We start from the raw sequence: 24558 nt of genomic DNA, 5'->3' as shown, positions 1-24558 counted from the left end.
TCGGCTCTCTTTCCAGGACTCTGTGTGGTGCTTGGCACAGAGGTGGCTCCTGGGGAGTGTTGGCCTTACCAGGAGGGCAGGGAAAGGAGTCGAGAAGGAGAGGAGGAAGAGGGAAAGAAGGACAAAGAAGGAAAGAAGGCAGGTGGGGAGGAGCGAGGCACACTGAACCCCTATCCCTCCACAGCCACCACGCTTCTGCTTCATTCTCCTGGAGCAGCCAGAGGGGAGTGTCTAAGCCACACCTCCCTGTGCTCTCCTGGGTCTGGGATGCTCTTCCAAGGCCGGAGCAGGACCCTAGAGGCCCTCCCAGCTCTGGCCACCACCTCTCCTTGCCCACACTGTCTGCTGTCCCATCGCCCAACCCCCAACGCCACAGCCTTCAGGAAGCCACTACCAGTCACCCTCCCACCTCTAGGCCTTTGGAATCGCCGGCCCCCTGCCTGGAATGCTTTCTTAAAAATTGAGGTGATACATAACAAAACATTAACCATTTTAAAGTGAACAGTTCGGTGGCTTGTGGTATATTCCCAATGTTGTGCAGCCACCACCTCTCTCTGGTTCCAAAACGTTTTCCTCAGCGCCCCCAAAACCTGGGCCCCTTAAGTAGTCACTGCCCAGGTGCCTGCCCCCCAGCCGCCGATAACCACCAGGCTGCTTCCTCTCTCGTGCATGTACCGATTCTGGATGTTTCACGTCGGGACACTCACACTGCGTGTGACCTTCTGCGCCTGGCTTCTCTCACACAGCAGGCTGTTCCCAGGTCCCTCCGTGTTGCGGTATATGTCAGCGCTTCATTCCTCTTTATGGCCGATTAGTATAGCATTATGTGTTTATGCCACAAATTGTTTTTAATCCTCGCTGACGACGTTTGGGCTGCGTTGTGGGCAGAGCCGCCATGAACGCATGTGTGCCTGTGTTTGTCTGAGTACCTGCTTTCAATTATTTTGGGTCCTGGAATGCTCTTTGCACCATCCCCCTACTCCCAATTCGAATTCTTACGGTGGGGGCAGTGGTGGGGTGGGTGGACAGGAAAGGTTTCCAGGAGCAGCAGCTTCTACATGGGGCCTTCCCTGACTTCCCAGGCCTGCACTGAACCCCTGCCCTCCTCCCACCCCTAGGCTCTGGCCTGTGCCCTGCGCCCATGCCCCGAGCCTGGCACCGGGTAACAATAGCTAGTACGCATCCCACACCCTCCAGGGTGCTGGCCGCTGGGCCCCTTATCCTGTATCTCAGGTCATTTTACACAACTCTTGAGGAAGAGAGGAATTATTATCCCAGTTTGTCCACGGCCACACAGCTTCAGGGGGATGGAGCCAGGGGGATGGAGCTGAACCAAGGCTGTCTGCTTCCAAAGTGCCTGCTGGTGACTTCCTGTTCAGAAGAAAGGGGGGGACTTGAGGACTAATGCCATCCCCCGATTGTGTCCCCAGCAGGCCTCCGGCAGGATGGCGGCTGCTGCTGAGAGGAGCCGGCGGTGACTGATGCCTGTAGTGGCAGGTCCATCTTCGGAAGATGGGGTGGCCCAGGTGAAGCTCAGGCCAGGCCCCATGGCCAGCTCAGGGACTGAAGTCCGCTGGGCCGAGCCCGGCCTGGGGAAGGGGCCCCGGCGGTGGCGCTGGGCCTGGACGGAGGAGGAAAAGGATGCTGTTGGGAGCGTGCCACACGGCTGGGCAGAAGAAGGGCCCTTCCCCACCGCCACCAGCCCCGAGCTCCTCGAGGACTTCCGTCTGGCCCAGCAGCACCTGCAGCCACTGGAGTGGCACTTGGAGCCACAGCCTGATGGGCACCCAGCTTCCGACTCGGGAGGGTCCGCAGAAGAAGGTGAGACTTCCTCTCCCAACCTCACCCTGCAGTCCCCCAAACACCCTACCTTCTGGCCGGAGGCCGGGAGTGGGAGGGAATTTTAGAAAATCTTTAAATTAAATTCTATGAAGTCTATAATTTAAAAATTTTAAAGGTTTAAATTACTTAAATATTAGTGTTCATTGCAGAAATATCAGTGCAATCTAAGCAAACAGGAAAAATGAAAAAGGACACATCCAGATAACTCTTCCGTACATGTATATACCACAGCAATATGACTGTGGAGCAGTGTTTTACAAACTATATTGTGAGCTGCTTTTTTGTAACTTACAGACAGGAGCGATATTCCAGCTCATGAGATATTCTTCCACAAGTCCTAATGCCCGACTAGGAATTGCATGGTGTGGATATTCTGACATTTGCTGGGCCATTCTTTCCCTGCTGTGCATTTAGGTAGTTTCTAGTTTTTGCTACTACAAACAATGCAGAGGTGGAAGTTGATAGCACATCTTTGCACACTTGATTTGATGATAACCTTGGTCGTGGATATTGCCTGGTCCAGGGGTTAAGCCATTGTTAAGACTTTGCAAAACCCCACCTAGCAATGGGAATGTTGGCATTTTTTTTTCTAAAATAACTGCTCCCTTTGCACTTAGACCAACTTGCTACTTTGGCGTGGCAACCTCCTTCTTCTCTCTGAGTCTTGGTCTCCCCATCTGTGAGTTGGGAGTCAGGATGCCTCTGGGGATAGTAAGAGCTTGATGCATGGTGCCTGGTGCACTCAGAGTAGGAAGGAAACACTCCGTCTTAGGGTTCTGCAGATTTTTTGTGCCGTGACTCAAAGCCCTCATGCTGGATCTGCCCAGAGCTATGAGGAGCTGCTGTGAGCTCCCCCTCAGGGAACGGTGACTGGGGCGCACTGGGAGAAAAGGGCAGAGGCATCTCTTCCTGAGGTCACATGGTAACCCCCTGCTATGATGTAACAGCTGCTGCCATGTCCTGTACCCTTACTATGTGCCCGGGGCAGGGCTGGCTGGACCTGTCTCCTTCCCTCCTCAATACCCTCTGCCAGGTAGGAGGGACTAGCCTCTGGTCTCAGTAAAGACTGCCACAGAGGTCGGCTACTTGTCCATGGCCCCCAGTGAAGGATCAGAGGGACCAGGATCGAACCCAGGGCTCCCCGGCTCCAAAGCCTCCTCCCTTCATCTCACTGCATGAACCCCAGGGGCAGACACTGACTGGCCTACATGGCTGGGACCTGGGTGTCAGGTCCGGGCTTGCTGGGAACCGCTATGTGGTCTTTGGCCAAGATGCCTAACCTCCCTGGACTTCGCGCATGCCGCTGTAAACAAGAGACACTTGCTGAAGGAGATTTTAAGGAGCTGGAGGATATAGATTTCAAGGGTAGGAGAGAGAGCGGAGGGGAGGAGCAGAGGGTGATACACGAGTTAATGATAAAGGCACATCTGGCCAGAGCAGAGAGTCTGCGCTTGGCAGTGTGCAGGCTGTGTCTCATGACATTCTGGGTCTGTCCCAAAGACTTACATCGGACCTAGGACAGAGTAGGTGCTCAATACACATCGACTCCATGGATGATGGGTAGGCGAATAGATGAATGAATGGGAGGGTAATGAATGGGTGAGTGGCTGGGTGGATGGATGGATGAATAGTTCTTGAGCACCTACTGTGTAATAATTACAATGACTACCCATTTTCTGGGAGCTTTGCCTATGTTATTGCCCTCCTTCCCTCCCTTTCTTTTCTTCTTTCCACTCAGTAGGTGCTCAGGTATTGAGCACCTACTCTGCAGACACGATAGTAAATGAAAACAGAGAGTATCCTTATGTTCATGGAACTCGAAGTCTAGTGGGGGGCGGGGATATTAATGACACAATCACATAAGCAAGTGGAAAACTGTCGCTGTGATAAGTATTTCAAAGTAAAGGTATTCAGTCTTCTGAAAACGTATTGAGGGAGAATTCGTCCTAGTGTGGGAGATGTGAGAAAACTTCTTGTCAAGGCTGAGCTAATGTCTGAAGAACAAATAGGCAGCTAGGCCAAGGGAGGTAAAAAGGACCCTGGCAGAGGGACCGGCATGCACAGAGGCCCTGGGGCGGGAGAGCATGGGGTGTGACTGGAGCCGGGAGAGACCAAGGGGGACCCTGGAGAGAGATGGACCAGGAGAGCTAATGGGGGCCGGAGGCAGGGACCTCAGGACTATATTAAAGGCTCAGCTCTATGCTGGGAACAGCAGGAAGATATTGATGAGGGTTCAGATGGTGGGTGAGGACGAGGATTGAGGAGATGATTAGGTGGCTACAGCGGTGCTCCCAGGTGACAGAGGATGTCATCTTGGGCAAAGGTGGTGGTGCTGGACTGCAGAGCAGTAGGTGAGTTTGATAGCTGTAGGAGGTCTTGGTGACAGGCAGTATTCTGGCAGTGACGGGGCAAGGATGCCTCCCAGGTTTCTGGCTTGTGCAACTGGGTGGGATGGTATTGCCATTTGCTGGGATGGGAAACACAGGGAGGGGGGATAACCAGCTTTGGGGGCTGAGTGTGGAGGACCATGGAGACAACCAGAGGAGGTTAGGGAAGCACGTGGCCATGTGGGCTGGGCCTTACTGGGAATCTTACGGTGATGAGATGAGGAGACGAGCGCCCAGAGCGGAACAATGACTTAGGCAACATTCCACAGTCAGTCCAGACCCAACACATGCTAAGTGACTGACTCTCTTTCCAGAGTTTGAAGCAGAGCATGTGGACAGCCCAGAAAGTTCCAACTTGCCTCTCAGCTGGCTCCCCCAGCAGGATCCTGCACTGGACATGACCGGAGAGGAGCCCGATGCGGCCCTCGGAGAGCCTGAGGCTGAAGAGGCTGGAGGGAGCCCCCCAGGGTTGGGGTCCGAGGCTGGTCTCTGCTCCGGGAACAATGGAAACACCAGCCCCACGGCTCTGGGGTGGGATCGGGCCACAGGCTGGGTGGCGTCTGGCAAAAAAGCCAGTGGAGACAGACTTCCAGAACATTCTGAGGTCAACCCAACTGTTGACCTCAGCTCTGCCAGGTCCTGGAGCAGTGGGACTGTGAGCCTCGGCCACCCCAGTGACAGCCTTGGTTCTACCTGGGAAGGAGAGACCGACGGCCCCCAGCCCACTGCCCTGGCCGAAGCTCTGCCACAGAGCCCCCGTCACCGCCTCCTCAATTCAGACGGCAGAACTGGAGGGAGCGTTGCTCTGGCAACCCCCTCGGAATTCCAGGACTCCTCAGCACCCCGAGCCCACAGCCTCCAGTGTCCTGAAGACAGATGGAGGAGAGAGACTCCCAGCCTCTCCTGCCCTCGGCCGGGGGACCAAGCCTGGAAGCGGACACGGACATCACCTAAGGCGCTCCCTTCCCGATTCACCGGCTCCGTCAGCCCCCCGAATCCTCGGCCTGGGCCTGCCCGGCAGGACAGGCCACCACCCAGGGAGGGAGCCACTGTGGCTGGCCACTCATCTTCGGATGCCCCCAAGTACGGCCGGGGGCGGCTGAACTACCCGCTCCCTGACTTCTCCAAGGTGGCACCCCGGGTAAGATTCCCCAAAGATGAGAGTTACCACCCGCCCAAGGCCAGGAGCCGCAGCAAGCAGCCTCGGGACCCTGGCAGACCCCTGATCTTCAAGTCGCCCGCCGAGATTGTGCGGGAGGTGCTGCTGAGCAGTGAAGAAGCCTGCTCGGGAAAGGGCCCACCTCCTACCCCCCCATTCATGGGGGTGCCCCAAGAATTTCAGACGCCCGAACAAGCCACCAAGCTGGTCCATCAGCTCCAGGTAAGCCAGACTCATTTCTATGGGCGTGTCCCCAAGGCACACGCTGGCCTGGGAGGGCTGGAGGCTGGTAAGGATGGGGGGGCCTTGGGCCAGGCCAGGAGCCCCCTGCTGGTGAAGAGGTTATACCCCCAGCCATGAAGATAGCCCCAAGCCCTTTGCTCAGAGAGAGGTGAGCACACCCATGCTGCCAGGATAGTCCATGTTGGTTTGTTTTGAGCTTCTGCTATGAAAAAATTTGAAACATACGCAAGAGAAAAAAGTATATAATGAGCCCCCCATCTCCATCACCCAGCTTCCATCCATGGCTCACCCCTTGCCCCGCCCACCCTGCTGGGGTATTTCGAAGTACATTTCCAGCATCAGATCGTTTGATTCAAAAATGTTTTACTATGCACATTGAAAGATAAGAATTCTGCCTTAAACATAACCGCACAACCGTTATCCTGCCTAAAGTTGGCACCAATTCCTTAATATTATCCAATATCCAGCCAGCGTTCAGATCTCCCTGTGTGTCCCGTAACTGGCTTGTTTGTCTTAGTGGGTTCGAATTGGATCCAAACACAGCTCACACATGGCATTTGGCCACTGGGTCTTTCGAGCCCCTCCCTTTTTTTCTTTTTTTTTTCTTTTTCTCTCCTTCTTTTCTTTCTTCCTTTTCAAATTTTTTTCTTCCTTGTAACGCATTTGTTAAGGAGCCAGTTCTGTCCTGCACACGCTCACAGTGTCTCTTCCTGTGCCCCTCTGTCCTGCACGTGGTCAGTTTAGAGCTGGAGGGCTCTTCCGGTCGTCATCACCTGTGTGTCTCCCCTCCAGACCACGAGCACCACATAGGCAGGGGGTTAGGGAGTTTGGGGTAACAGCACATCCTGGGTGGCCCCCTCAGGAGGCAGAGGACGCCTGCTGACCTCAACTGTGGTGTGAGCAGCTGCCGGTGGCCACTTCCTTGGCCCAGTCCTGCATTTGGGGCGACAAATGGTAGCATCCTCATGCTGTCATTCCTTCTGCGTTCATCTGATGGGGATTTTCTGCAGAGTAAAACGTTCCCCTCATCCACTATTTGGTCACCAAGTCATCTAGTTCACATGGGGAAGACAGGAGAAATGCTGGATTCTGTCCTAGTTACTGGTTTTCAGAACGATGCGTCACTTCCCTCGCACCCTTCAGAGGTAACTGGTGACGTTTGTTGTTGCTTTTCTCCCTCATTTTAATGAAGCTCTTCAGTGTTGTTTAAGGTAAGTAGTGACTCCGAGTAGATGCAACTGTCGTTTTCAAGTCTTCTATTTTTCTACCAAGGGGGCCCGTGACCACTCATTCATTCATCTGTCAAAGTGTGCTCATGAAGCACATACTATTCAAGCAGCAGACGGGGCAGTGGGGAAGACAGACGTGGGCCTCACGCACGGAGCCCACAGATGGGCAGGGAATCTGGACGGGAGGAGTTGCGGTCCTCTGCGATGGGGTTGCGTGTGGCGGTAGAGCAGCCCCGAGGCCCTGCCCCCGACCCGTTGCTGGGGACGGTGGAAGGGCTGGTGGGTGAGTTGTCCCGCTGCCTCGGACACTCCAGAATTTGGCCACGGGGGTCCGCATTACACATGAGCCTGAAAGGGTCTCTCAGGTCCCAACTCTGGAGGTTTTTCACTTTGAGGGACTCAGGAGTCCCTTCCGCGGGGGAGATTCCCTGTGAGGGGCCTCGCAGCGAGGAGCCTGGGCAGGTGACCACTGTGCTGTCTCTTTCCTGCAGGAGGACTACCACAAGCTCCTCACCAAGTACGCTGAGGCTGAGAACACCATCGACCAGCTGCGCCTGGGAGCCAAGGTACCCGGCTGCGGGGGTTGGAGGGGTGGGCCCTGGCTCCCGGCAGGTGACACTTTTTCAAAGTCTGTGGCAGGGCCATTGCCTCTTGCCTCCTGGCACCTGCCTTGTAGGGATAGTGGAACCCAGTCCTTCCTTGTTCTACTACAAGGTCACTCAGTCCGTGACCTTGGCCAGCAGTCTTCAGGCTCAGAGGCCTTTATCGTTGATGAGCTTAGATGTCCTTGAATTCTAGAATCCTAGGGATGCCATCAGAAACTGTTTCCTAGATGAGGTCTAGGTTAAGATCACCTGGGCTTGATTCCTAAATCCATCACAGGTAAGCTGTGTGACCTTAAGGCAGTTACTTAGGCTCTCTGAGCCTCAAGGAGGAAGCACAGAATTTCTTCTTAGTCCCCCCACCCCTGCCCTGTGGGTGTTTCCCCACCTGATCCTTCTGGGGTCGTGACTTTGTCTTCTTCCCCACCATTGGCCATAACCTCTGCCCTCATCCCGTGACTGAATGCTGAGTGAGTGCCACGCATGTGGCAGGGGAGCATGGAGGGAGAAATGCACCCACCCAAACTGAGCTGGCCGCTATCTTGCCCAGCCCCCACCCCAACTTGGGAGGAAGCTGTGAGACCTTCCCCTTTTCTGGTGTGAGGCAGGAAGTGAGACCTGTGGCAGCCCCTGTGGTTTCCTGCCCTCCTCCTCCCTGCTCTTGCCCCATCAAGTAGCAGTGGAGGACGGGGTGGGAGCTGAGCTGCAGGGAGGTAGACCCTCCCTCTCCCTGGCCTCCCCTCATGGGCCCCCCCACATGGGCCTGCCCCTGACACGCCCCAGGACCCCTCCCCCGCCACGGTGCCTCTCTGAAGTGTGCTCAGAGACAGTCGTGATGAGAAAGCGGCCCTGTCCTAGGAGCAGTGCTCTGCGTCCCCACACCGGCCTCACACACAGGCAGGTCCCTTCCCACCCCAGTCTCCTGGGGCCATCTGTAAAAGGGAGTTAATCATCCCTTCCTCCTGGAAGCCAGTGGACTCTCCCCAGTATCTTAAGCCTCCCTACAGCTCTGAACTGCTGAGCCAGATTCAGGGGTGGAAGGGTCGGAGGTGCTGGGAGGACAGTAGAGGGGTTGGGTGAGGCACCCTCTCCTGGAAACCACGTTCTCATGACTGCAGACCCTTAGGAGGTCCTAGGGACAAGGAACTGGTCATCAGGTCCAAGTCCACAGCTCCCTGTCTCGCAGATGGGAGAACTGGGACCCCAGGACGGGCAGAGGCTGCCAAAGGTCACGGTCAGGAGCAGAGGCTCAAAGCATCTCCTCCCTCTCTCCCTTCTGTTCCTCCTTCACTCATGGAGGAAATGAGTTGGTACAGTGTAGGGAGAGCACGGACCTGGCCCCTGGCAAGTTCTTCCTTAGAGACAGGGACTATCATTTTATTAAAAGCGTCACTAGGAAGGTGCTGACTGGGTGTCCGTGTGCCAGGCTCGGTGCAGGCACGAGCAGGGGTGGACACGGTGGGAGGACAGCCGTAGTGCCTCCTCTCATGGGAACTCCCCTAACCCAGTGGGGACTGGTGTCTCCCTCTATGTGGTCACCTGGGCCTAGCAATTGACCATCAGGAACGAAGGTGGGAGAGGCTGGGAGTGGTCTGGTGCCAGCTCACCCACTCCCACTTCCCAGGGAAAGGACTCCTTGGCCTGTGGGTCCTCCTCAAGAGAAGGGTGGGCACAGGTTAGCTGGACCCTTCTAGAAGGGGGACAGTGTGCTCCTGGACCCCCAGTCTCACAGCGCCCTGGGGAGTAGCAGGGCAGGGCCCACCGTGCCAGCGTGCTGAGGACACGGAGCCCAGGTGGAAGGGGTGTGGCCAGTCCCACGGGGCTGAGGGCTTCCAGCCAGGCCTCTCACCCTGTCCGGGGCTCTGCAGACTCAACCCTGCAGGCTTGGGAGACGCTGGCGGGGCTTTCTGCTCAGAGCCCGTGTCAGGGAGGTGGGCGTGTTCCTGCTCCTCTAGGCTGAGCTGGCTGGAGTGAGCCCCCCCCGGATCTGCTGAGCCCCTCACTCTGCTCAGAGCCCCCTAGGGAGGGAGCCAGGCTAAAGATGTTGCCCTGGACACCCAGGGTAGATAGTCAGCAACAGTGGGGGCCCAGGGAAAGGAGACTGGCCTTTGCTGAGCAGGGAGAAGGTGCCAGGCCAAGGCCAAGTGCACTGCCAGGGTTACCTCCTTCCGTCCTCTTTTCAAGAGAAAACTGAGGCTCAGTCAGGTGGAGTGGTTTGCTCTACATCCCGCAGCTGGCAATGGATCACAAGTTGGGGTTTTAACCTAGGCCTGCCTGATTCCAAAGTGGGTGCTCCTCCCCATTCTGGGCAAGTGCAACAACAGACCCTGCACAGCAGACGTGTAGGGACCAGGCAGGGTGATGGTGTCGCAGTGAGAATAAGAATAGTAATAAGTGAGGTTTACTGGCCACTACCCTAAGGGGTTTACCATGGGGGAGACTCAGACACAGGAGGGTAAGCAGTTTGCCCACGATCACTCAGTAAGTAGGGGTCAGAGCTGGGGCATGAGCCACGCAGTCCGGCCCCAAAGCCCACTGCTAACGCCACACCGTCTAGCAGAACCAGGCTCTGGGTTCTGCAGCTGGGGAGGCTGTCCAGGAAGTCCCATGGCCTGGCTGGGGAGCATCCCTGGATCCGGACTGGGTGGGGCCGGGAGCCGGGGCTCTGTTCTCCACACCAGCGTAGGGCCAGAGTTTACGGTGATCTCACACATTCGGTGTCCTGGTGCCACCTCCCTGCAGCCTCTGTCCCCCATCTCAGCTGCCTCTAAGCATCCGGGGCATCTGGGAGGCTGAGGAGACCAGAAATCACACCAGAAAGAATCAGGATAACAGAAAACTGGCTTTCCTAAAAGTGTATGTTCGGACAGCTACTCGTTGGTCCAGAAGCCCCTGGTGGAGGTGGGATGTAGTAGGTCTTGGGGGCAAGAGAGAGGTTTCTATATTCAGAGGGGTTGGGAAACAGTTCCTTTCTCTCCACTCCTTCCCCCCCTCACCCCATTCATAAAGCCCATTAGCATTTTAAAGGCAGTGGGAAACCCATCTGTGCAGAGTACAGTCAGTTATTTAACCCAATGTTCCCCCGCACTCACTGATTCACCGCTCACTGACAACCCCGCTGAGGAAGCTAGTCCAGCTTCTGGGGCCACCGTGGGACACCCTGACTTAAAAGGGGCGCGCTGGAGCCCCAGGGTGGGCCCCAGCTGTGTTCTAGGAGACGGCTCAGTAGCTGCCCACAGCTGCCTTCAGCCCCTGGATTCAGGGCATCCGCACAAGTCTATGGCCCCTCTGCTTCACGCTCTTCTGGCCCCTAAAACAATGCGGCCTCGTGCTGAAAGCTGCTTGTTCCTGTGGGCGGGTCTGAGGCCAGGGGAGGGGCAGGTGGGACAGGGAGTGACATGGGGGGCTGGTCTTCCCCCAGATTTGGGTCACCCCGGGAAGAGAGGGGTGCTGGTGGGCAGGGCCCCGTAGTTGGGTCTGAGCAGATGGCTGAGGGGATTATTAAAATCCAGCTTTGTTCTCATCAGAGGCTGGGCCTGAAAGAGGAGGAGGCAGCTGGAGGCAGGGTAGGGGTGTGGGATTGTGGGGCGGCGAGGGGGGGTGGTGCGGAGCATGCCCAAGCAGTGCAGGGCCATTGTCCCTCACTTTGGAGCAGATTTTTCTGCCACAACCAGGACGTGAAGAGCAGCTTAAGCAGGGATGGGCTGCCTGCCTGGGGGCCCGGGCGCTCCCTCTACCAGGCCCACCCTGAACTGCCCTCTCCTGGCCCTGGGGAAGCGCCAGGCAGTAAGATAAGCTGCCTGACACCTTAAGGAACAGGGAGCACTGAGGTACCTCAGGGGAGTGGCTTTTCCAGGGACCTGCCTGCAGGGGGTAGGGGGTGGAGATGGGGGGTAGTCAGTGGTGATGATGATGGTGATGAAGGCAGTGATGATACCGGTGGGGATTACAGTGATGACGGCGGTGGTGGTGATCACGGAGGTGACCGTGGTGATGATGGTGGTGGGGAATGTGAGGCTGCTGTTCACTGAGCACTCACTCCGTGCACAGAGAGGCTGGTTAAGTCAGCTGCTCTAGGACTCGAAGGTGGTCAGGAGTCCAGGCTCTGCAGAGCTCCCACGCTGAGCTAGGGGTCAGCAAACTTTTCTCTGCTGAGGGCCAAATAGTAAATATTTTTGTCTTTGTGGACCACACAGTCTCCATAGTAACAGCTCTCAGCTCTGCAGTTGTAGCAGGAAAGTAACTGTACACAACAAACCCCTAAACAAACGAGCAGACCTGTGCTCTCTGCAACCTTGCTCACGAAGCAGACCGTAGGTTGCCGACCCTGCTCTGAACCACCGGGCGGCACGTGGGCCTCCTCCGAGTCTGCGCGTCCTTGGCCGGCCACCTGACCCTAGACACCTCTCACACAACCAGGCTGCTTACTACGTCAAATGTGCCTTTGATGATGACGATCGGCTGCTACTGAGAGAGTAATGCATTGAGTTGTTGGTTTACTCATTCATTTGAACAGCCTTAATGGCTGATATTAGCAGTACGATATTGTTAGAAAGTTTTTATTAATAAGTGTTATATTATTATAATATAGTCATATTTGCTTTATGTTAAATATTATATTGATTATAATATTATGGTTATACTGTTATTATAATAAATATTATTTTTAAATTATTAACATAAAAAAACATAGACTCCGGGATCAAAGACAGGTTATAATCCCAGCCCAAGGGTTTATCGGCTGGAGGTTTTGAGTTAGTGACTTAACCCCTCTGAGTCTCAGTTTTCTCTCCTGTAGAATGGGAATTATGGTCCCTGCCCTACCTCCCTTTGGGGACTTCCATAAAGAGAGAAATGAGCCCTGGCTGGTGTGGCTCAGTGGATTGAGTGCTGTCCTGCGAACCAAAGGGTTGCTGGTTCGATTCCAAGTCTAGGGCACGTGCCTGGGTTATGGGCCCGGTCTCTAGTAAGGGGTGCATGAGAGGCAACCACACATTGGTGTTTCTCTTCCTCTATTTTTTTCCCTTCCCCTCTCTGAAAATAAATAAATAAAGTCTTTCCCTTCCCCTCTCTAAAAATAAATAAATAAAGTCTTTCCCTTCCCCTCTCTAACAATAAATAAATAAAGTCTTTAAGAGAGAGAGAGAGAAAGAGAATGAAATGTCAGCCCTTGGCCCAGTCTTTGGCTCCCCCACCCAAGGGCTCCACAAAAGGTGGCATTTATTATCACAGGCATGTTTGTTGAGTGCCTGAGTGACAGTGTGAGTGAAGGTAAGGCCTTTTGGGTGGGTTTGCCCCAGCCCTGACTTGGCTCTCCCTGTGCCTCTCTCCCTGACAGGTGAACCTCTACTCGGACCCGCCCCAGCCCAGCCACAGCATCTGCACAGGGATGGTGCCCCCGGGGACCAAGGTCTTGTCCTTCACCATCCCACAACCCCATTCTGTGCAGCGGTGGCCGGGGCCCACCGAGGCCCTGCAGGCCCCTGAGGTGTCGGGTGAGTCTGTGAGAGGAGACATGGAGGGAGGGCCCCTGCGGCCTGTGAGTCTGCTCTGGGGGCCCTCGGATCACCCTGGGCTGGCACTGGCCTCAGGCCAGGGGAGGGAGAGATATGAGGCCGTTTTCTGGGCCCTTAGACTTGAACGGGTCAAATGGAGATGTGGAAAGTGTCCCACTTTAAGCCACAGCAGCCTGGGGCACGCCTCTGCCACTTGGCAACTGGGTGATCTTGGAAGAGTTGCATGACAAAGAGTGTTGTCACTGTGGAGCACATATGGGGGCTCCCAGCCTTGCCACACATGGTCCCAGTTAATCCCCATGGCTGCGTGCATGCTGATGTTACCCCTGGGCAGTTAGAGAGACCAAGGCCTGGAGAGGTGAGCACAGGCTGAAGGCCCCACCACTGCAAGGTGGGGGGAGCGGGCTAGGACTGGAACTTGCCTCTTTCTGAGTGTGAGCCCACACTGTTGACTGGGAGCACCGAGGCCTGACTGGGCTCCAGCTGTGTGGTTCTGAGCAGATCCAGACTGTGTTCTCTCCTGTGAATGGGGACAGTGCTGCCCAGCCCACGTCTGTGGGCCTGCGTGAGGGAGGTGTGATCACGAGATCACTGAGCTGTGACCTGACGATGGAGGCAATGGTCTTGAGGTGTGGCATCCGTCCCTCAGCCCCAGGAAGCGCTGTTCTTGGCTCCAGTGTTCAGTGGTTGCGTATTCCTTTCTGCCGCCCAGGGTGGTCGTCGGCTCAAGGAGACCCGAGCCCCTCCTCGCCCTTCAGCGCACCCACCCCAGGGTGGCTTCCGGAGAACCCAGGCGTCGCTCAGGACCAGCCCTCAGCAGAGAGGACCCAGGCGCTGGCTTCGCAAGCTAGTCGGTTCCTGGCCAAGGTGAGCAGAACCCCAGCTTCACCAGGGGGCGTGAGTCACTTGGAGGAAGCAGAGCCTCCGCCTGCTAACTTGATCATGTCAAAGATGGGAGCCTCTCCCCTGGCTCAGCCTCCTCCATTCAGCCAGTGCTAGGTTTAAGTCCCTCTGTGGCACTGCATCTCATCAAACTCTCTCCTGTTGTGCTTGCAAATGTCTCCTGGTTTGCCTCCGGGGCATGCTCGGCCCTCAGGATTCTGGAAGGGTAACGGAACCTCCACTCGACCGTTCCCCCTCAGGATACATCACCCCACTTTCTTAGTTTGTTTCATTACAGAAGCCAACTCTCACTCACCTCTCAAAGGGCCTGTATATTTTCATCGAACAGTCTAAATAATGGTGAATTGTTTTGTGAGTCTGTTTATAACTACACACTTGGCCTTATTCTGAAAGTGGCTTAGAAAAAACATGCATTATAACCACATCACACAAACGGAAGTGAGCAAACTGGGGCAGAAAGGAAGTAAGGGTAGAAAAACAAAATAAAGTGAACTCAGGGTGAAGTGAGTAAACAAAGTATTCTGTTGGACCCTGAACACTACCAGATTCATGTTTGGCTTTGAGCTTCCTAGTTGTCAACGCAAAAAGGGAAATGGAGTAATTATATACAACACCATGTTCTGAAAATGAGTTCCTTTAGAGAAATACCAACATTCCTTTCTTTTTTTCTTTTTTCTTTTTTCTTTTTTCTTTTTTCCTTTCCTTTCCTTTCCTTTTTTCTTTTCTTCCTTTCTCCTTCCTTCCTTCCTTCCTTTTTTTTGGTAACAGCTTTCTTGAGGTACAATTCACCCATTTAGAGTTAGTGGTTCGGTCATTTTTACTGTAGTCCCAGTCACGCACCAGCACCACAATCAACTTCAGAACATTTTCATCATCCAGTAAGAAACTCCTTATCTACTTAGCAGTCACTCCCCATTCCCCTTCCTCCATCCCCTGGTGGCTGCTCATCCGCTTTCTGCCTCTGGGGTTTGCCTGCCCTGGACATTTCATGTAGTAGTCGTCCTTCTGTGTCTGGCTTCTTTCACTCGACATAATGTTCCAGGCTCATCCCTGTTGTAATAGCACGAACAGCAACGCTGTTCTGGGTCCTGTCACTGCAGAGAGGTTTCTCCCTGTCCTGTGTGTTGTAAAGGGAAGCAAAGCCAAGGGCATCACACCGAGCAGGAGCTGGGGCACCGGCTGACCCCTAATGAGCCAGAGCTGGACTGTCTCATACAGGAGCCACTGATCATGTGGCTGTTGAGTGCTTGGCCAGTCCAGCCCGAGGGGCTCTGTAAGTGGAAACCACGTGCTGGATTTCAAGGACTCCGTGAAACAAAAGGAATGTAAAATACCTCACAGATAATTACATGGATTGCATGTCGAAATAATATTTGAGATTTATAAAATATATTCAATTTAACTCACCTTTTTCTACACTTTCAATATGATCACTAGGAAATTTGAAATTAGATGTGAGCCTCCCTGACATTCTTATTTCATGTTATGTAGATTATATAATTCTATAAATTTCTATGTTACTTTTCAACACTGATTTCCATAGAGCTTTACCAGAAATGATCCCCAAATCATCTTTTGCCTTTTTCCTATTATGTTTCAAAATAGTTGTAAAGGAAAGAGATGCACGTGTCAAAGACCCTCACACAGTGCACGAGTGTGTTCAGGGAAAAGTCTTTGCTCCCACCCTTGCCCTTCTGTCTCGTGCAGAAATGTGCAACACCCACACCTGCGTTTGTAGAAATGGTCACACAGCTATACGGTACCTTGGCTTTTTGAATGTCCCCAGTTTGAATAGTTCTTCCTGGGTAGGCAATACATTCATGTTGTTCAAAGTTCGAGGGACACCCTTGTCTTTCTGCCGCCCAGTTCTCCCCAGAAGCAATTAATGTTTCAGTTTCTTGCATCTTTCTAGAGACAGTTTATTGTATAAAAGCAATTGTATTTATGTTTTTTCCTTTTTTAGTCTCCACATATTTTATACAGTCGGTAGCGTACTAGAAACCCTGTCCTGTACCTTTTTTACCCCCCTACTTTTAATGCTTAGAAGTAGGTCTTGGGGGCATTTATACATCAGAACATGTACACATGCCTTTCTCTTCTTGCAGTCTGCACACTATTCCACAGACAGGAGTTTAAACTGTTCCCCCGACACGCACCCCACCCCACCCCCCCACCATGCCGCAGGGAATATCCCGCCTTAAAGGGGTCTTCACGCACCTGAATGAGTGGGCTTTGCGCTGATAAGTTCCTGGAGGTTCCCCTTTAATTTTCCCAAGGCTGCCCATGGCTGAGTTCAGCGATGAAGTCAATTTCTGGCACGTGCCTCTCCATGCTTGGCAGAAAACCCACATCCCAAGGCGGGACCCAGCTCCCCGGGCCAAAGCGTGAATGTGGGTGAGTGCGAGAGTCCGTAGGACTCCTCTTCCAGGGTCCCGATTAATGGGGCGTGTTTCCTTCTCTTCCCACTGTCCAGGTGGAGTCCTTTGCGGGCCTGATGCAGGCAGGCCGGCTGACGCCCCAGGATCAGCTCAAGGTACCGCCCACTGCAGCAGAAGCCCTTTGAGCTGCCAAATAACTGCTCTGTCTCCTGTCCTGGAGTCTCTGAAGCCTCGCTTGCTGCAAGACAGACCAGAGAATCCCAGACACAGTGTCTCCATTTAGAAGAAACAGCCTCTGCTTAGCTTTCCAATGATAATGATCATTATATCACAGTAGTTACCGCTTAGTAAGCCATGATGTTAAGCCAGGCACCGTGGCAAGCTTTTTGAGTACATGATTTCATTTTATCATAACAACCCAGCAAGGCAGTCGCAGTCATCACCCCGATTTAACGGGGATGGAACTGAATCCCAGAGAGGTGACTTTCAGGCCACACAGCTAACAGGCAGCAGAGCTGGGACCCAGGTCTGTTGATTCCCAAGTCCAGGGTCATAATCACTGCCCTGCATGGCTTCCCACCAATTACCCTGCTCTCAGCAACCAGAAAGAGGCCTTTCCTTTTTTATTTTCTTTAGTATGATAGTAATTGCCCAAAAATTGAAACTTGTAGGAGGGGACGGCGAGTCATCATGGGGAAGACCCCCGATCTAACCAGTATTGGCTTACTTCCTTTTGGACTTTGGTATTGCTAGGTAACTCTTGTTCTGTGTAAACTTTAGTTTCTGCTCCATCAGCCGGGGTCCCAAAGGGGCAGATGGAGCCCTCAAAGCTGGGAGTGTGGGGTCAATGAAGGGCCCGTTAGCAGGGGTGTGGTAGCATCAGGGGCCTGACAGGGAACAGGGACACCCAGTGACTAGCACCTGCCCGGGGCCGTCCCTTCCTGGGTCTCTCTCCTCTTGCCCTGTGACCTCTCACAGGTGCCTCCCACTGGACAGACCCCACGGGAAGCCAGCGGTTGGGGAGCCCCGTTGATGCGCGAGGCACAGAACAAGGCGGGGAGGGCGAGGGCCCAGAGGGACAGATGCAACGCACCGGTAGAAAAAATTATGGTGCAAGTATTTTCCCCGTATAATTGTAGAGACACCACGTGCATTTTCCAATCACTAATGTGTGATATATATTGTATCGCTTTCAGTGGCTGATCAAGGACCTTACAAATGAAAACCGTTCATTTTCTTCCCCTCTATGCTAATTCCTTCATAGACAGGGAGGTTGGGACCTGTTGGAAGATGGAGCTTGACTGGGGACTGTGGGGTCTAGGCGCTAGGTTGTCCTCGGCCTCAGTCTGTGGTCAGCATAGAGTGAGTGGGATGGGATGATACTGTGCCAGGTTTAATGATCCCACCTCCCGTGGTTTTAGCCACGTGTTAGCTACTATCACATTTACTGTGCGGGCCAGGTATCATTGGTAGGTCCAAGAGCTCTGCAGCCAGAGGGCTAGGTTCAAAATCTGCTCTATAACTTGCTCTCTCATTGTGTGACCACCACCAACTTTGTGCCTGTTTCCTTCTCTTCAAAGGAAGATGATAATATACCCATCCTACTAGGGTTGTGTTGAAGGTCAAAGGAATGAAGTGCTTTAGCCCAGAGCCTCAGGGCTCAGTAATGTTACTTATCTGTGTCAGTAGTGTGACGGTGATAACATCATCCGTCATGACTGTAAGGATTTGGGAAAGAATGACTAAAGTTCCCAAACCCACAGGGTTGCAAATTAAGAATGAAGACCATCCTGACTGGGTGTCTCAGTTGGTTGGAGTGCCGTTCTGTACACCAAAAGGTTGTGGGTTCAATCAGTCAGGGTACATACCTCAGGTGCAGGTTTGGTTTCCGGTCAGGGCACGTAGTGGCAGGCAGTCAATCTCAGTGTCTCTCTCTCTCTCTCTCTCTCTCTCTCTCTCTCCCCTCCCCCCTTCTCTCTCCCTCCACCTTTCTCTCTCTCTCCTTTTCTCTCTCTAAAATCAGTAAACATAGCCTTGGGTGAGGATAAAAAATAAGTGAAGACCCACAGGTCTCTGGTACTAGGTCCTTTTGGGGACACAGTGACGGCATATTTGACACTACAACTGTCACGGAACATTGGGGTTCTCGTTGTTCTATGCAGGAAGGACTGGTGCCCCCTGGAGCTGGTGCCGAGACTGTGCCCCGCCAGTCTGACGGCAGAGAGCTCGATCAGGGTGGGCGGGCTCCGGAGGGCCCCAGCCTCCCAGGGACTCAGAGGCCCCGAGGCCTCCACAGGCCCAGGCTGAGTGCCGTGGCGCGTCCATGGACCATCTCAGCCCTGCGTCTACAGGGATAGAATGCACAGGGGCTGGGCACTCAGCTCTTCCTCACCTGGTGTGGTTTCAGGGCTTCCAGCGGCTGAAGGCTGCCCACTCGGCCCTGGAGGAAGAATACCTGAAGGCCTGCAGGGAGCAGCACCTGGCCCAGCAGCCCGCTGGCTCCGAGGGGATGCCTGAGAAGTTTGATCCTGGCAGGTACTTGCTAGGGAGGGAGGCCAGGGAGGAGGGAGAGTGCCCACTCGGTCACCAGCAGGGGTGCACTTCACCCTCATAATTTATGCACTAGGGGAGCAAGGAGAAGTCCTATCCTGATTAGCCACATATGCAAATGGGTGAATACTGAAGGCTGAGATTTGTGTCCTTCTGGACTCACCGAAATGAGAAATGACCTTGGAGATAAGAGCTGAAACCCTTCATTGGAGAATGGGGAAACTGAGGCCAGAGGGAGAAGGGATTTACTCAAGGTCCCATAGCCTATGGGTGCCAGAGGGGGACTTGGGCTGAGATCTCTTGATCCCAGGGAAATCGACCCCCCCCCCCCCGCATGGGCGTTCTCTGGGGTCTGCTTGGAAGCCCATCTCCCAGACATGCCGATGTGGCTGCCACCTCCGGTTCCCAGTGCTGCCGTTTCCCATTCCAGGGAGCTGGAGGCGGAGATATTCCAGCTGGGAATTCGCCTGGAAGAGTTGAAGGACTACATGGAACAGAGCCAGCAGGAGCCTGAGCGAGCAGGGTCAGACTCACCTCTGGACAGCCCCCCAGCCTCGCCCTTCCCCCGCAGGCCAACGAGCCTGTCCTCTCCCTCGAGACAAGCCCACACGTCGGCCGGCCAGACCCTCTGCCCAGAGGTACCTCTTTGCCCCATCGTGCTGGTTGGTTCCCTCCTTTCTTCCTTCCTTCCTTCATTTCTTCATTAATTAACTTCTTTACTACATACTTACGAAGTATGTACCATATGCCAGGACCCATGACACATGGAAGGGATTTGCTGGGAAACAAGCAAAAACAAGGGTGGCTTCTACCCTCATGGAGTTTTCTGTCTGGTTGAACTAATTATACAGATATTTAACTATAATTTTGATCAGTGCTATGAAGGAGAATTACAGGGTTTTGTGAGAGTAGATTACAGGGTAACATAAATGAATTTGGGTGGGGGCTCAGATAAACTTTCCTTGAGGAAATAATATTTAAATGAGATCTGAGGGTGAATAGGAATTACCAGGTATGGAAGAAGCCATCCAGCGGGGAAAACAGCCTATGCAAAGGGCCTGTGGCTAGAGTCTGAAAGTGAAGGGGCAGTTGCCTGAAAGATGCAGCTGGAGAGGCGGGTGGGGGCCCAGGATGTAGGGCTGGTGGGACATGTGAAGCATGTGGTCTTAAACGGCTACGTTTTTCAACAGGACATGACGTAAGAGGATATGCAGGCAGGCAGTGGTCACACGGGTAACCGAGGCGGAGTCTCTGTGCCTCGTTGCCTGTGCTCCCTGCCACCTGTGCTGCAAAGACTCATCTGGTGGGAGTTAGAGTAGAACAGGTGGCGTGTTAGGTAGACCGGGGCTGGTGGAGAGCCGGCCACTAGGAGAATACCCATGACCGCTGACGTCTTGGGGCCCAGGGTTACAGGGGAGATTCTCTCCCAGTGTGCTCTGCCCCAGGGGGTGGGAAAACTCTAGCAGGCGCTACCCCAGGCACTAACTGGTAAAAGACTGAGGGCATGAAGAGCTTCCATGCTCTTTCAGTGAAGGTGTTTTGGGGGGCTGGGTGTCTATGCTGGAATTGGGGGGTCAGGAGAGATGCTTCCGCCAGGAAAACTAGGGCTGAAATATCAGCTCTGCCCCTCGCTTCTGTGTGCCTTTGGGCAAATCATTTGCACCTCAGTTATGTGTCTGTAAAATGGGTGGTAATAACCGTATGTACTGATGAGATTGTTGTGAAGTACAGTGCCTGGCATGTAGTAGGTGCTCAGTTAATGGCAGTCAGTGTTGAGAATCTTGTGATCCAGCCCCTTCATCTTGCACGCACATGAAAAGATTGGTAGGGTAGGCGAGTCTCACCTACTTTTGACTCTTCGGCACCCAGCATGAGCCTGACGGGAGGCAGGCCCTTAACAAGTGGTGTTTATGTGTCTGCTGAATCCCTGCTCCTCCTCCTTTCTGGCCCCCAGCCCGATGCCACCAGCGTTGACCCCTGTGCATTGCACGTGAACGGGGAGATGAGCCCCGCTGGCAGTGAGGTGGAGGACAGGGCACTGGGGCTCCCGGCCCGACTCAGGCACAAGGAGCTGCAGGTGGAGCAAGACTTCCATGGGCTGCTGGAGCGGTGAGTGCCCACCAGTCCGGCCCAAGGGCTGGATCTTGGCTGTTCCTGCTGGACAAAGCTCATGCCCCCTCTGTGCACCCTTCTGCAGGTACCTCAGTGTGAAGTCCCTCCCAGAAGCCGTGAGGACCGAGGAGGAGGAGGAGCAGGAGGAACAGGGCAGCACCCTGGCAGTTGACGGGTCAGCTCCAGCTCCAGGGACAGCAGAGACCGGCAGGCTTTCCTCGAGGCAGCTGCCAGTGCAGGCTGAGAGAAGTCACAGGACCCCCCTCGAGTACGTCCGTGGGCCCCCGCCGCTTGTGCCATCCAACCCTGAAACAACGAGGGCGGTGATTGCCTTCGTGAGCGAGACAGCTCTCCACAACGTAGACATGGCTTTCATGACCTGTAGCTCAGCGTCTCTCCGTGAATGCCACTGACAGCACTCGGGATGACTGGGGGCTGTGCGGGATGCGATTTTCAGGAGGAGAGAAGCAGCCTTAAATACCAGCATTCTCCTTGTCAGTCTCAGACCACCTAAGTGCATCCAGGAGAGGGTCTCAGTGCTATTTTGTCTCCCTTCATCTTCTTTTAAAGAGAGAGAGAGAGGAGAGCAGGCCTTAGGCCGGTAACAGGATCTGTCTAGAGTATGATAACATTGTGTTTCTTGTGTGTATTTTCAATGTTAGTTTCTTTTTGCAACACAAAACACTGGTCTTCTCTTTATAATAGTGAAGTCTTTTTGAGTAGACTGGAGTTTATGGAAATGGCTGAAACGGGGCAGACGGTATGCAGATTCCCGAAGCCTGGGACATGCAGCTTTCACTCGTGTGTTTCCACACCATTGCCTCTGTGCAGTACTGGGTGGGTTTGATTGGCATCGCATGTCGTGCTGAGAAAAGTGAAGTTCAGAGAGAGGAAGTGCCTTGCCCAAGGTCACAGCCAGAAGGAGGTGGCAGTAACCAGCATGGGCACCCAGGGGTGTTTGATCAGAGCTTGTGCCCTGGTTACTTGAGTCCCAGGACAGGGCTGCCCAGCTCAGGCCAGGGCGTGACATCCTCTTCTTCTCTGCCAGGGAGACAGTGGAACAGATGGTATCCAGGAAACCAGCAGGCTTCCATGCACCCGTGGCCAGAGATGGGTCCCTGCTGGGCCTGGGCAAGGCCGAGGCAGCTTCTCCGGGCCCTGGAAGGCCACCCCACTCGCAGGGCACCAAGCCCTCGGCATCCCACCAGAGCAGTCTGACCAGCCTAGAGGGGAGCGGCGTCTCTGAGCGCCTTCCTCACAAGTCTCTACGCCAAGCTGGTGGTGGGCATCTGGAGGTAAGTGTCCACACAGGGGAACGGGCTCAGAACCTCAGGGAGCTGTCTGCCTCCGGGCCTTTGCTCACACCATGCCTCCTCAGGATGCCAGCTCCCGTCACTGCCAGTCACAGTCCTGCCCAACATACAGAGCTCATGTCCAGTGCCTCCTCTTTGTCTTAGCTCCGCCCACCCCTGTCCCTCTGCCAGCGGCTCTTGTTCCTCCTTGGAGAGAGCGTGTAGCCCTCTGAGCCTGCTCAGCACAGCTGGGGGCTCATCCTTAACTCCATGTCCTGCTTGTGCCACTAGAGCAGTGGTTTTTAGACTGTTACAGGATCACAGATCACTAGGGGAATGTGACATACGCTATGGAATATGACTCATTCCCATAGAAGAACACATATATAAGCAAGTACACACACACACATCCCCATAGTCCTAATGAGCCCGTGGTAAGAAATCTGCACTAGACCATGAGCTCATGAGGGCAGGCACCTGGGTGACTCTGTTCATATCCTTCGTGCCTTGCACGTGAGACCTGGCGTGCGGGAAGTTTGGTGGGTTTCATTCTCCTGATTCGTGGGGCATTTCTGCAGTCAGATGGGGCCATGGCGGCCCAGGCCCAGGCCAGAAGACACGTGGCAATGAGCATCCTCATCCCATACCGGGACTGCTTTCTCCTCTTTCTGTTCCTCTGCTCAGGAAATCTGCAGTATCCCTTGCAGGGCCCTGGCTGCCACTGCTCAGGGGAGGGGGACTTGCTTAGGGTCCTGTGCGGGTGCGGAATCTCCAGGTGTGGAGTCTCCGCTCTTGGCCTGGTGAGACTCCGCACCCGCTGGGTGCCAAGGGCCCGAGCTGGGATGTCGGGAGCTGGGCCAGCCTCCCCAGTCCAATCTGTTAGCTTCTGGAATGTGAGGCCCAGGCCAAGGTTTGGGAAGGTCTTCCTAGTCTGCCTCGGGCACATTCCTCAGACTTAAAGGGACACTGCCTCTTACAGGAGTCCTGGATGGCGTCACCCGAGACAGACAGTGGCTTTGTGGACTCAGAAACCAGCAGAGTGTCGCCCCTCACCCAGACCCCAGAGCATCGGCTCTCTCACATCAGGTATACCCCGGGGACCCCCACCATTGTCCCATTAGTGCCACACACCCAGGATAGCCTGGAAACCGCAGTGGCCTGTGAGCCTAGAACAGGCCGATGGGCTGGGTATTCTCAGAGACCTCACCATCCCCTCAGCCATGGTTCCTTCCCCCGTCTTACTGATGGAGGGGAGCTGAGGCTCAGAGAGGGAAAGTGACTTGCCCAGCATCACTCGGCCAGTTAGCAACAGACCAGAAAATAAATGTTTGTGGAGCAAATAACCGAGTGAGCGGTGAGTAGATAAGAACTTGAGGGTTGTGCGAGGGGAACAGAGGACAAGGACAAAAGGCCGTCGGGGTGGCTGCTTGGGGAAGGAGTGGCTGGAACCCCAAGGGAAAAGAGAGGGTGGAGGGGGCTTAGGTGAAGGGTGAGGGACGGAGCCGCCGTGAAGACTGACGGCCTTGGAGACCAGGTGCAGGCCCCTCAGCAGGCCCGCATGGCAACCCAGGGCTGTGTGGGAAGAAAGGGTTAGAAATTCTGTTTCCTTGTGGATTTTCTAAGTGCACAGTTAAGCTTTATAATTTTGCCTGCATTGGTGGACAGGTGTGAAATTGTAGTTTGTAAGGAAATGCATGTGCAACGGGGTGCGTCCTCAGAAAGACTCCTATCCGGGGTGCACGGTCCTAAAGGCAGGCAGTCACTGGTTCAGGGTGTGGAGGGGCTTGGTGGCTGTGGCCTCGCTCTGTGTGACCTCACAGTGTCCCTCCCTCTGTGACCCACCAGAACCCCAGGGACATTAGCCCAGTCCTTCACTGCTTCTGTGCCCCGGGATGCAGCCTCCCACCCCCGGGCCAGGGGTCTTCCGGTCCCCAGAAGAGCCACTGAGCCAAGAACACCCAGGAGCCGAGCCCAGAGGCACCCCTCCACACGGGACAGTCCCCTCCGGCAGAGGGCACCCAGCTTCCGCCTGGAGTCGGGGATGGCAGCCGACATGGGTGAGTGGGTGCGCCTGGGTTGGCCAGGGCCTGGGGGTGCCCGGGTTGCCTAGATTAGAAAATGGGACCAACCAAAAAGCTTGCGTCACCCTTCAGGATACAAAATATCATACAGGTTCACTGTAGGAACATTTCAAATTAGCTAGGGCAGGCAAAAGGGAGCAAAAGAAAAAAAATGTGCTGCAAACTGTTGCTGCAGCCATCTTGGAGCAGAGCCTGTGAGATGCCTTCCATGCCGGGGTGTGTGTGTGTGTGTGTGTGTGTGTGTGTGTGTGTGTTGATTTACAT

The 24558-nt window shown here is 54.4% G+C and overlaps 1 protein-coding gene across 4 annotated transcripts in view; it reads left to right on the top strand.

The window, feature by feature from the left end:
* The window catches only part of AKNA (AT-hook transcription factor), a 51658-nt gene that overhangs the window by 13060 nt on the left and 14040 nt on the right, over positions 1-24558 (top strand). For 2 of the 4 annotated variants that reach the window (XM_045840613.1, XM_045840611.1), the window contains exons 2-14: positions 1431-1821; positions 4544-5610; positions 7352-7426; positions 12801-12957; positions 13691-13845; positions 16355-16414; positions 18667-18794; positions 19240-19447; positions 20764-20918; positions 21007-21189; positions 21970-22216; positions 23193-23299; positions 24059-24270. In XM_045840613.1, coding sequence (XP_045696569.1) covers positions 1482-1821; positions 4544-5610; positions 7352-7426; positions 12801-12957; positions 13691-13845; positions 16355-16414; positions 18667-18794; positions 19240-19447; positions 20764-20918; positions 21007-21189; positions 21970-22216; positions 23193-23299; positions 24059-24270 — 3094 coding nt within the window. In that variant the 5' untranslated portion in view covers positions 1431-1481. The remainder of the gene's footprint in view (positions 1-1430; positions 1822-4543; positions 5611-7351; positions 7427-12800; positions 12958-13690; positions 13846-16354; positions 16415-18666; positions 18795-19239; positions 19448-20763; positions 20919-21006; positions 21190-21969; positions 22217-23192; positions 23300-24058; positions 24271-24558) is intronic. The other 2 variants (XM_045840614.1, XM_045840612.1) reach the window with 1 other exon arrangement.

This window comes from Phyllostomus hastatus, unplaced genomic scaffold, assembly GCF_019186645.2.
Source record: "Phyllostomus hastatus isolate PE091 unplaced genomic scaffold, TTU_PhHast_1.1 phas_contig_34, whole genome shotgun sequence".
NCBI lineage: Eukaryota > Metazoa > Chordata > Mammalia > Chiroptera > Phyllostomidae > Phyllostomus > Phyllostomus hastatus.
Note: the sequence above shows the minus strand (reverse complement) of the source record. Positions and strands in the feature narration are given on the sequence as shown.